The 12,942-nt window shown below is 37.2% G+C and overlaps 1 protein-coding gene across 2 annotated transcripts in view; it reads right to left on the reverse strand.

Annotated features, from left to right (window-relative positions):
• map2k5 (mitogen-activated protein kinase kinase 5) overlaps nucleotides 1–12,942 on the reverse strand; it is a 318,051-nt gene that overhangs the window by 74,367 nt on the left and 230,742 nt on the right. For both annotated transcript variants that reach the window (XM_059953007.1, XM_059953006.1), the window contains exon 17: nucleotides 1,707–1,736. In XM_059953007.1, the coding sequence (XP_059808990.1) occupies nucleotides 1,707–1,736 (30 nt within the window). The remainder of the gene's footprint in view (nucleotides 1–1,706; nucleotides 1,737–12,942) is intronic.

Genomic DNA, 12,942 nt, shown 5'->3' on the forward strand with positions numbered 1-12,942 from the left:
TATGGATTATGTGTGAAAGAAAAGAAAGAAACCTTGGTACATGCTGCTTCAGGGATTGTCCTGCATTGACTCCAATTAGTACTTGACATCTATTCAGCAAACTTTTACTTTTCATTAAATTAGGACCACATAAAGACCAAAAACATTGTTAAGTAGTAACAGAGGAGACTAACTTCCCAGAGGCTAATGTCAGCTTCTAACATAAATTCCTGTTATTTTATTCCCATTGACATAAAAATAGGGAAACACGAGTTATATATTGTATTCAAAACAGAGCAGTTGCTTAAAATAACTTGGAGAATGAAAGTGCACTATCAATCAAAACAGCATCTGCCGGCGGTTGTATAAACAGAAGATCAAATAAGATGTCTTCAAGGATTTTCAGTGTGAACCGTAAAAAACTTCATTAACTTCTGACAAAGAATGCAAATTAATCACAACATGGGGTGAAATGAAATTAAAGACTCTTTTCTAATCAATGACAAAGCAGGATGAAATATTCCAAACCTTCTTAATGTGAGGGATGTTTACAGTGTATCCGGGGAAGCCAAACTGTAAGGTTTGAGTACAGTTCCACCTATGGCGGCTATTTAGGCCCCCCAGAGCTATCTGCTTACAAGGAGTACATACATAGCACTGATACACAAACACACTAATCATCCAAATCTCAGGTGCATCCAATTTGTTATTCACACTCTCAGTGCCAACAACAAAAAAAATGCCTGGTGCAGACAGATGCACCAGGAACCTTAACTGACAGTTTTGGCCTCCGGAAGTGCGATCACTACAGCAAAATCTAGTACAGCCTCCAGGTGAAATGTCTGGAGCTCCATATGGAGCAGGGAAAATTAACAACAAGATGAAAATCACTATTGCAGCAGGGAGTCTGAATTTAAAAAAAATGAAATTTAAAGATGAAGAAAGAGAAGTAATAAATTAATGGGGTGTGAAAACATTCAAAGCTTTACAATACCAGGGGCACTATTTGCACAGAAGTTATTTTTACTTCGGGTCATTCCAATGTAATTTATTAACCCGGCGTGCTTTCGCAGTCTAAGAGAAGTCAGTCATTCCTCCCCCCCTTTTTTTTTGGAAAAGGGGAGCAAGATTTCTTATACTTGCACCAGTCGATCTAGTACATCCAACATGAAATATACAATCAATCATACACTTGATTAGTATGCAGACTTGCTACAATCAGCTGAGAAGCTGTATATAACGTGCATCAGTCATTGGGAATCCTTCAGAACAGGCGCAAAAATTAGTATTATTGGCATTATTTTTAAAAACTTTTGGGAAGAGGGAACAAAAGAGAAAATAGGTGCAAATCTGATTTGATTATTCAATAACCACATTTGTGACACATAGGCATAATCTAACCATGCATATATTTGTATAATGTAATATAATTCATATTAGCATAATAATAACAGCTAATGGATGCTCAAAGCGTGTAGGCCGACAACACTTTAAATCAGACAAGCCAGAGGCTGTTAAGTCTATACAGATAACGGCCTGAGGAAAGGGGGCTGGGAGGACAGAAGAAGGGGGCAAAATGGTTTCCAAAGCACTGGAAAGATAGCATATTTCAATTTAACACTGCAGCTTTATTTTTATGTGGCACAAACTTTTGAGATTGCTCCCTTGCACCTTCATACATAGGGATGAATGTCATGGTGGCAAAAGCCAGTAATGAACAATCTTACCTGAGGATATGGAAACCTCCCAAGAGCAAGCTGCAAAAGGAAATAATATTTGTCTAGTTATAGATCTGCATGTGGGGCAGAGCCAAGACAAGAGCTTGAGTATCAGCATTAGAAAAAACAAATCAAATTAACACTCCCAAAAATGTTAATATTAAAAAAGTCATTCATACACAGCCTAATATTGGATTTTATTTTAATCATGGATAAATTCTTATGCTGATCTATTTTAACAGAGAACACTAAGGATAGTGTGTAATCTTCTAAGAAATAGCCTGCAGATATTTCACTGTACTAAATGTGCTTCAGATTTAATGAAGCTCTAATGTCCTTCTTAATTTTCCCTGTTTCAGTATCACCAGGGGTTGAAAGAGACTGTATCTCCAGAAGGATGCGGCCCTGATGAAAATTATCAACCACCGTTCCGCTTCTGAGTCCAAATCACAGCTTTCACAGACACATGAATACATTGTGTTTCCAATGCTACACAAGAACAATGCTAGTTTTATCTGTTTTGGTGAAACTCAGTTTAAAAAATATACAACACTACAGACCATTTTCTGGAATGCGAGTTGCTAAGTAGACGATGCAAGAATTGCTTTGGGAAATAAAGTACCTTGTTGCAGAGTATGTTTAAATAAGATCATTACTGTACAAGTAATAAGAAATGAGGGAAGTTTTTTTGTGTGGTGGTTGGAAGCACTCCATGTTAAGATTAAACAATTTAGTCTACTAATGTGTGGTCATTACTGTTTAGCAATTCTGTAAATTCAAACCCACATTTTATTGAGGCAGAAAAATGCCCATACATTTTGTTTTGTAGCTTTAATATCTCCTAAGACAGCCTTGCATTGCACAGGATACTCTAAAATTACAACGTGCACATTTTTCTTACTTGTACAAGGTAGTACTGTACATAATTAGAAGTAGCATCATTAGGTGTACATCAACTTGCAATGGAGATAAATGGAGAATTAGTTAGGACACAATTCTGTACATTCAATTATTAATTTCTCAGACACCCAGAACCATCTCACACAGGGACTCTCAGGTATTTTACCTTGTATCTAAGCACAAGCAACAAATTCCATCAGGTTATTCAAAGGTTTTGGGGCAATAAACAAGGCCAAACACTATCTTCCTCACAACTCATACTATTCTCAACAAATAAACCATATTCAGACAGGCAAAGACTTTAATATATTGCTAATTGCTGAAGTGTACAAACTGAAAGTGGCACTCATTCACCACTGCACTGTGTGATCTGATTCTGTGTATGGGTAGCCACTTGCATGGGTACATCACTAAATAAGATATCTTTCAGGTTGTCCTACACAAAAAAGTAGAATCGACGCTTTGGGCCAAAATTCTTCGGCAGGACGTTTCAGCCCGAAATATTGACTGCACTTTTTTAATAGATGCTGTCTGGCCTGCTGAGTCCCTCCAGCATTTTGTGTCTGTTGCTTGGATATCCAGCATCTGCAGATTTTCTCTTGTTTTGTGTTCAGGTTGCCCTATTCAATATTCCTAACTGGTTATCATGAAACAGAACTAAGTCAATTAGTATATAGGTTGTTTTCTGCTTTTAATGTGATTAAAGTGGCCATATCCCTACTGGACAACCACAGGTGAACATTTGAAGTAGCTTATAATATGAAGTGCTCTGGATATTTCTGAAAGCCTGATAAAATGCTTTACCAATCTTCATTTCTTCGTAGCCAGACATATCAGTCATCCAAAAGCAAACAAAAAACAATTTTATATACATAAAATTTTGTATTAATATGTACTACTTCTCATCATATATTCTCATATTTATATTTATAATGGGAATTGCCTATTTCAAATTAATTATATATTTGCTTAGACAGATTCAATGCAATGCAATACAACACGTTTCAGGTGAGAGGAAATAAAACATGGTGAATTCACAAGTCAATTTCTATTGCAACTGAAGTAATACTGTTAATCTACACGCAGCAGCCACTTTATTAAGTACACTTGTACACGTGCTCATTAATGCAAATATCTAATCATGTGGCAGCAACTTAAATCATAAAAGCATGTGGACAAGATCAAAAGATTCAATTGTTGTTCAGACTAAACATCAGAATGACAAAGAAATGTGATCTAATTCATTTTGACTGTGGAATGATTGTTGGTGCTAGATGGGGTGGTTTGAGTGCCTCAGAACCTGCTGATCTGGGATTTTCACACACAGTAGTCTCAACAGTTTACACAGAATGGTGGGAAAAACAAAATATATCCAGCGAACAGCAGTTCTGTGGGCAGAAATGCCTGGTTAATGAGAGAGGTCTGAGGAGAATGGCCAGACCAGTTCAAGTTGACAGGAGTAACTACACTTTACAATGGTGGTGTGCAGATGAGTATCTTTGAATACACAACACTTTGACCCTTGAAATTAATGGACTATAGCAGCAGAAGACCATAAAGATGAACTCAGTGGCTACTTTATCAGGTACCTAATAAAATGGATATTAGGACAGGATGCATAACCCTAAAAAAAAGTTAATTCCAAGTGTCTTGATCTAATTCTACTCTTCTGCCCAACACTGATACAACTGAGACCACAATAGTCTTGATTCCCCATGTACAATGCCATAAGAAATCAACCTGATTAAATAAAAATGAAATATCTAGCATATTTGTACAGTCAACACATTTTCATTCATGTTTTTGAGCCACAAAGTTTTTACAACCTGACCTGTAATTACCCTGAGCTTCTAACTACTGTGAGGAAAGCATACAAAATACTTTCCACATGACGTGAGGAGCTATGGCGTCATCCTGAGCTCATTTTCACTTCTAAATTACAACTCTTCATCCTTGTTCCATCCTTAGTGCATAGTTAAACTGCCACTCTGGTGGAATACCACCAGAAATATAGTCTTTTTGGATGAGATATTACAGCTAAATCTCAGGCAGCAGTACTTGAAGGAGATCTTTCAGAATTTTGACCATCTTTTATCTATCAACAAATAAAAAGACAAATTCAACTTTCCTCAATTCTTTGTGAGACCTTGCTTTTCTGCATTTGCCAACAAACATGAAATAATGTTTTAGAAGTAATTTATTGGCTGTGATGGGACATAAAAGTCTCGAAACTAGTATGCATCTGTCACACTCTAGCCATCACACTTTGTTACAGATGTAAAACAATCTATAAAAAGAAAAGCAGTTATTAACCTGAGGCCTGCAATTTACAACCAATTACAACTGCTCTTTAATTGACCTCAACAATTCACAGAGCAGTGGCCTTAAAGGCACAGTACAGGTTAACAGAACAACATCACACATGTATTCCAGATGATGAACAGTGCCATAGGAGTTCTGTAAGTATTACATACAATTAAACTTGGTTCACATGTCTGGATCCACAATGTAACCCGATAATTAATGTTTCATTGTACAATTTATTTTAAATGGACAGCACAAAAGAAAATACATACAGTACAAAATCTGCAAACATCAATATTGAAGGCTAAAAGTTTTACAAAATAATCATAAGTTGGTTCGTCAAACAGCAAAAATTGTAATTATTAATAAACTTTTATTGTAAATGAATTTGCTCTAATGTACAATGGCGTTAGTATTGAGATCATAGAAAGCTTTTCATTTTAAATTTTGTAGGTAACAAAATCAACCATGTATAGTTTGAAAGGCCACTCAACTTATTTCCAACAGTGTATCTCCTCTTCAATATCAAAGAGCACCTATAACCACACTGGATCATGTTATTCTACCTTCATACAACATAGAACAGTACAGCTCCTTTGGCCCACGTTGTTGTGCCGACCCTCTAACCTACTTTAAGATCAATCTAACCCTTCCCTCCCACATAGCACTCCGTTTTCTTTCATCCATGTGTCAATCTAAGAGTCTCTTAAATGTCCCTAATGTATCTGCCTTTACCACCACCCACCATTCTTTGTGTAAAAAATCTACCTCTGACATCTCCTCTGCTCTGTCTACTTTATCTATGCCTCTCATCATCTTATATACCTCTAAGTCACCTCTCATTTTCCTTCACACTAAAGAGAGAAGCCCTAGATCACTCAACCTGCTCTCTAATCCAGGGAGAATACTGGTAAATCTCCTCTGCACCCTCTCTAAAGCTTCCACACCTTTTCTATAATAAGGTAACCAGTAAGGAACACAATACCCTAAGTCTGATCTACCCAGAGCTTTACAGAACTGCAACATTACCTTATGGCTAATGAATCCAATCTCCCAACTAATGAAGGCCAATGGATTAGACATTGGCTCAATGGGAGAAGTCAGAGAGTGACAGTGGAGGATTGCTTCTCTGAGTGGAGGCCTGTGACTAGTGGTCTGTGCCACAGGGATCAGTGCTGGGTCCATTGTTATTTGTCATCTATATCAAACATCAGGATGATAATGTGGTAAATTGGATCAGCAAATTTGCTGATGATACAAAGATTGAAGGTGTAGTGGACAGTGAGGAAGGTTTTCAAAGCTTGCAGAGGGACTTGGACCAGCTGGAAAAACGGCAGATGGAGTTTAATACAGACAAGTGTGAGGTATTGCACTTTGGAAGGAAAAACCAAGGTAGAACATACAAGGTAAATGGTAGGGCACTGAGGAGTGCAGTTAGAACTGAGGGATCTGGGAATACAGATACAAAATTCCCTAAAAGTGGCATCACAGGTAGATAGGGTAGTAAAGAGAGCTTTTGGTATACTGGCCTTTATAAATCAAAGTATTGGAGTATAAGAGTTGGAATGTTATGGTGAGGTTGTATAAAGCATTGGTAAGGCTGAATTTGGAGTATTGTGTGCAGTTTTGGTCACTGAATTACAGGAAGGATATTAATAAGGTTGAATAGGTTAGGACTTTATTCCCTGGAGTGTTGAAGAATGAGGGGAGATTTGATAGAGGTATATAAAATTATGATGGGTATAGATAGAGTGAATGCAAGCAGGTTTTTTCCACTGAGGCTAGAGGAGAAAAAAACCAGAGGACATGGGTTATGGGTGAAGGGGGAAAAGTTTAAAGGGAACATGGGGGGGGGGGCTTCTTCACACAGAGAGTGGTGGGAGTGTGGAATGAGCAGCCAGATGAAGTGGTAAATGTGGGCTCACTTTTAACATTTAAGAAAACTTGGACAGGTACATGGATGAGAGCTGTATGGAGGGATATGGTCCAGGTGCAGGTCAGTGGGACTAGGCAGTAAAATGGTTCAGCACAGCCAAGAAGGGCCAAATGGCCTGTTTCTGCACTGTAATGTTCTATAGTTATAACATAGCATATGCCTTCTTAATTACCCTAGCAACTTGTGCTGCAATTTTGAGATGTGGACCCCAAGATCCCTCTGTCCCTCCATACTGCTAAGAATCCTGCCAATGACCCTGCACACTGCCTTCAAGTTCGACTTTCCAAAGTGAATCGCTTCACACTTTTCTGAACTTAACTCTCTCTGCCATTTGTCAGCCCAGCTCTGCATCCTATTAATGTCCTGTTGTTATTTATGACAACCTTCTACACTATCCACATCACCACCAACCTCTGTGACATCTGTAAACTTACTAAGAAGCCGACAATTTAAGATTTGAGTGAGATTGACAATTTAATATTAATGTCCTGCCTCACTTATAACTAATATAGAATTTAAAATGGTAATTTGCAGTCAGTAAAAAGAAGTAATATTTAAACTATTTGTTCAATTCTCTGCCAGATTAACACATCATATTTAATACTTCAGAGTAGGGATGTGATTTACTACTAACACAGCAGCAAGAATCTTAACTGAAAAAAAAATTGAGCACATTTCACCGGTTTTGACATCACTAAACTGGCTGCCTGTGGCATTTAGGATCAATTTCAAAATACTGTTAATTGTATATAGGCTCTGAATACTTTAACTCTTCCATATATTTTGAAGACTCTCCCCTTACATCCCTAATTGTATTCTTAGATCTGTGAGTACTGGTTTGCTTAGTGTTCATAGAACGAAGCATAAAAGAACTGGTGATGTGGCCTTTTGCTCCTATGCATCAAGAATCTGGAATACTCTACAGACTGAGGTATGCTAGGCTAGCACTGTGGAACATTTCAAAACACTTCTAAAAACCTACTTTTTAAGTTGGCCTACTTCTAGGATTATTTCATGCCTGTTGATGTCAATTACATTTATATAATTAGGTATATTCCATATAACATTTGTCTTTACTTATGATTTTTAATTTTGTCTCATATTTTTATGACTTTATTGATGTACCTTTACAATCTATGGTAATCACTTCGAGCCTGCATCTTAATGTTTGAAAGGTGCTATATAAAAAAGTTATTATTATTAATCTCAAATAAATTCTTTACCTTCCTAAAGCGCATTACTCAAACAGATTTAAATGCCTTCATTCATTCCCCTGAAGTGAGATCAAGATGCCTATAAGGAAACCTTGAGAACAAAAGGTTATGGCAATATCTTAAGAAAGTACAGAGTCAAACTTTAAGTGATGCTTCTATTAAATGTATGGACTTACTGAGGAAAGACAAGAAAACATAAAAAAAATAATTTAATCTTCAGCAGCAACTTCACTGCTGCATTTGAGAAAGCAGTTCAGGGTTTAAGAGTAAAGCCTTGAATGAGTTGTGACAGAAGCTTCAATTTTTAATATATAGCAGTCATTGGATGGTAACCTGTGGAGTCTACACATTGTGAATCAGAACACTTGCAAGTTAAAAAAAACAATGAAGTGACATATTTCCTTCATGTCTCCAATGACAGAAGGAGCTGGGTAACTAACTCCTCGTCATAGCTGAAAAGAAATTTGCCTTACAACATTAGAGTTATAATGAACCAATACGTGAACACTACCTCACTATTTTGCTCTCTTTTTGCACTATTTATTTAATTTAAAAATACATATTTTGTATTGTGATTTATAGTATTTTTAAAGCAATGCTGCTGCAAAACAACACATTTCATGACATATTTCAGTGATATTAAACCTGATTCTGAGGTACATTTTGCACAATTAAAATTACTTTATGATTCAATTAACTACTTTACAAAGCAAATACTATTGCACTGTAATTAAAAGTATATCTACCATCTCTTCCTTCACCAGATGCTGTTCAGCTTTTAAAAATTTTGAACAGGGTAAGAAAAACACTTGCCTTGTAGCTTAACCGTATAAATTGTGATTGCAGTTGAAAATCATAGATTTAGAGGTCTCAACCTCCAAATTGTATGTATCTAAACGAACACTTATTTGTTGTTTGAATGAAGCTCATTTCTAAGCTGCAACTAGTATAAGGTTACATCCCAGTGTAGCATGCAGATAAATCATTCTGGAATATTACTTCAGCAAAGTTTAGCCACGACTGGAGCATATGTGCTTCCGAGCCACTGAAGCAAGTGACCATAAAATACACTAATTACTGGAAGTTATGGTCAGTGAGTGATTGATAGCCCTCTGCGAGGCAACTTCCTCATTTCTGCTCCTATGACAGGGCTCATCCGGCACATGGCAATTATTAATTCATGACCCTCCCCTAAGGCACAAGTACCTTTACTCTTCTCATTCCCCTACTTCCAATGTTACTGCAAACTGCAATTAACGGCAGATCACGATTTCATCTGTGTTTTGGCACCTCTGGAAGATGGTGCACCATTGAACTATTTTGAATGTTTGGCATATATCCCTGGCTTTATTGTAATGTATCATTTTGAGGCTTATTGCTGCCAACTTAATTTTAACACAGGTTTTATTTTGCGATTTTTTAACCTTTTGATCTACATAATACTGGCACTTGCAAAAGAGGCTTGACAGTTATTTTGTTTATTGCTGCCCCCAAATGTTAATGTGGATGGCCTCTAGTCGAACAGCTGCTGTTAATACCATGGCCATAGCTATGTATTACAGGCATCTGCTACACTGTGAGGTTGTGCTGCCAGGAGAATTTTTAACCCTTTCTGGTGCAAACTTTACTTACTCTTTTGTCAAAACCAGAAGGATTATTTTCCCACCAAAAACCTGACGCTGCTCCCTTGAAGTACTGAAAAAGTGGCCGGTAATTATTAAAGAATTATCAAAAAAAGTGCGATCTCAGGCAAAGTAGCTGAACAAATTATAAATGGCATCAGTATCCTTATGGGCAAGGTACCAGAGAATGTAAATACCCATAGCACAGCATCTCATCTACTAAAATGTGAACATATTTTAAAGGCAATTACTCTTCTATTTTCAGCTGTAATTAGGAGGTAACTTATCATAATGTGATCAGATTAAATGCGAGATGGCATAAATCCCTGACACAGTTATGTGTTTGAAGAACTTAAATTAGCTCTTATGAAATCAATGCTCACCTTTCCTTAAAGGGACCCAACACTTATAGTCTAGTATTGGTTACAATGAAGGGAACGCGTAAGCTATATTCTGGAATGGGGACAAACTTTAGAGTTCATTAAATGTACTGTATTGGTTATTGCCTTGAGGTTTAATTAACTCTCTGTCCCCTATTTCTGACAGAACCATTGCATTTGTGCACTATATTTAGCCAGAACCAACTTAGAAGATGATTAAAATCCTTAGTATTAAAAGGACCAACCTTTGCAAAATATCCTATTTGATTTATTAAATTTTTTGTTAAAACAAAAGATACTTAATATCTCTGCTCCCCAAGGTAATTAAAGATTTCTTCCTTAAAAAGCAATTTTTAAAAAGCTGTAGATCATGATTTTTCCATCTGTCTAATTGGACCTGAGGACAGGTAGATGAAAACATGCAGTTGTGCAGAAGATGAATAAGCTATTTGATCCATTACTTTGTAGGCTGGTTTTGATATACTTCGGTAATTAGTTTATTGTTGTCACATGTACTGAGATACAATTTTACAAGCCATTTACATAGATCATTTCAAAAACACAAGGATATCCAGGTAGTAGAAAGGGAGATGAAATTCTCTTTTGAAGACAGAGTCTTTGCTGTTTCTATATATAACACCAGTTATGACACAAGCCTCTGTATTCCCCTATTTCTATTATGGACAAGTGCCATGCAGAGCAGAATGGACTGGGGCATCTGCTGTTTGATCTATGGTTTGCAATCTTTCCCATCTTACCTGGGTTGGTAAGTTGCTCTAAGCAATTCTGGTTAAGAGCAACATAGGAACTGAAGAATGTATTTTAAGAACGTGTTCCTAGAAGATAAAGCTGCATACTTCTTACCCAATATTAACATCCGTAGGCTAGAAGTGGCAGTAAGAGTCTAGTTAGCTGGCATTTTACTATCCAATACACTCTACTAACTAGCACTGAGACCTCTCAACTAAGTAGGATAATATCTGTGATTTACTCAATACAGTTTAAAGATTAGTTTTACATGTCACAGGTACATTTAAACATTAAAACATACAGTGAAATGTATGCATCAAATCAAATCAGCATCTCATCAGCGAAGATTACGTTGGGCAAGTCCGCAATTGTCACCACACTTTCAGCGCCAACATAACCTGTCCACGACTAACACTGACTTCGAATGTGGAAGGAAACCAGAGCATCCAGAGGAAACCCACGGGGTTGCGGGGAGAATGCACAGAGAGCAGTGGGAATTGAACTCCAATCGCTGACACTGTAAAGGGTTATACTAACTACCACACGCCCGTACCACCCTAGTTTCTAGGGTTTGTCAAAGTGCTCAAGCCAACTACCCCCAAGGGAGTGCTCTGAGACTTGAAGGAAGTGCAACAAGATCCTGAGTAAATGCAACAACAATCTACAGCAATTTTGACTGCTGCTCCTGCATTATACATCTGGTTAATTGGCATATTTAATGGAGTCACAGAGTCATGGAAAGGTACAGCATGAAAATATGCCCTTCAGCCCATCAGACTGTGAAATATCCATCCTATATTTTTCATTCTCATCAACTTCTCCAGATTCTACTACTAACCTATGCCCTGGGGGTAATCTAAAGTGGGAGGAAGTCCCTGTGTCACAGGAGGAACACACAAGATTCACACTGGCAGCACCTGAAGTAATGTCTGTATGAGCTGCACTACTCTGCCACACAACCAGCAGGTATCGAGTCTCAAGTGCAGATAACCAAGTTTTTAAACTGAACCTGGGAACACTTTAAGATAGTTTCTGTTTCCTATTAGAAATGGAGGTCAATGATAATCAGATTCCTAACATCCCCCATTCAAAAACTGTCCAAATATCCAAAATAAATTGGAGCAGAATTAGGGCATTTAATCCATGAGTCTGCTCAGCCATGGCTGATTTATTTTCCCTTTTACTCTTTTCTTCTGCCTTCTCTCCATAACCTTTGAAGCCCTTATTTAATAAGTAGCTATCACTCTCGGCTTTAAATATACCCAATGACTTGGCCTCCACAGTAGTCTGTAGCAATGAATTCCAAAGATGCAATAATCTATGGCTAAAAGAATCCTCCTCATCTCTGTTCTAAAGGATCATCCTTCTACCTTGAGGCTGTACCCTCTGGTCCTAGATTCTCCCACTAATTGATACATCCTCTCCATGTATACTCTAACCAGGCCTTTCCATATCGGATAAATTTCAATGAGATTCCCCCTTACTCTTCTAACACCAGTGAGTACAGGCCTGAGCCATTTAATGCTCTGCATACATTAACCCTTGTTGTAAAACTTCTCTGGACCCTCTCCAATACCAGCTCAATTTTTCTTAGATATGGGGCCCAAAACAATACCCCAAATGTGGTCTGAACAATGCCTTATAAAGCCTCAGCATTATATTCCTGCTTTTACATTCTAGTCCTCAAAATAAATGTTAACTTGCAGTTAGCACTTTGACAGGCCACTGACTGGAAAAGGGGCAATCGTTTAAAGTTGATGGCAAAAACATCACTTTTCTTAAAATATATATCTGGCGCGTTTGTAGTATGTTTGATTCAACTGCAAAAATTATAAGAAATACTGCTTCAAACAAATATGATATAACATGCCATACAAAATATGACAGACTATACTTCAGAAAAAAAATCATTGGCTTTGGATAGCTTTGAAAAACTATAAGGATATGAAAAGTCCCAACTAAATTATATTTTTTTTAAAATGATGATGCATTTCTACAAGATAAAGTAATGTAAAAATAATACGTATAATACTATGTTAGAAAGGATCACGAGAAGCAGTCTGGCAGTGGGTGTGCAGGTGATGAAAATCAGTATGTAATAATGATGTTACATTATTAGGGAAGTATTGGCTCTATATG

The sequence above is a fragment of the Hypanus sabinus genome, chromosome 28 (assembly GCF_030144855.1).
Source record: "Hypanus sabinus isolate sHypSab1 chromosome 28, sHypSab1.hap1, whole genome shotgun sequence".
Lineage (NCBI taxonomy): Eukaryota > Metazoa > Chordata > Chondrichthyes > Myliobatiformes > Dasyatidae > Hypanus > Hypanus sabinus.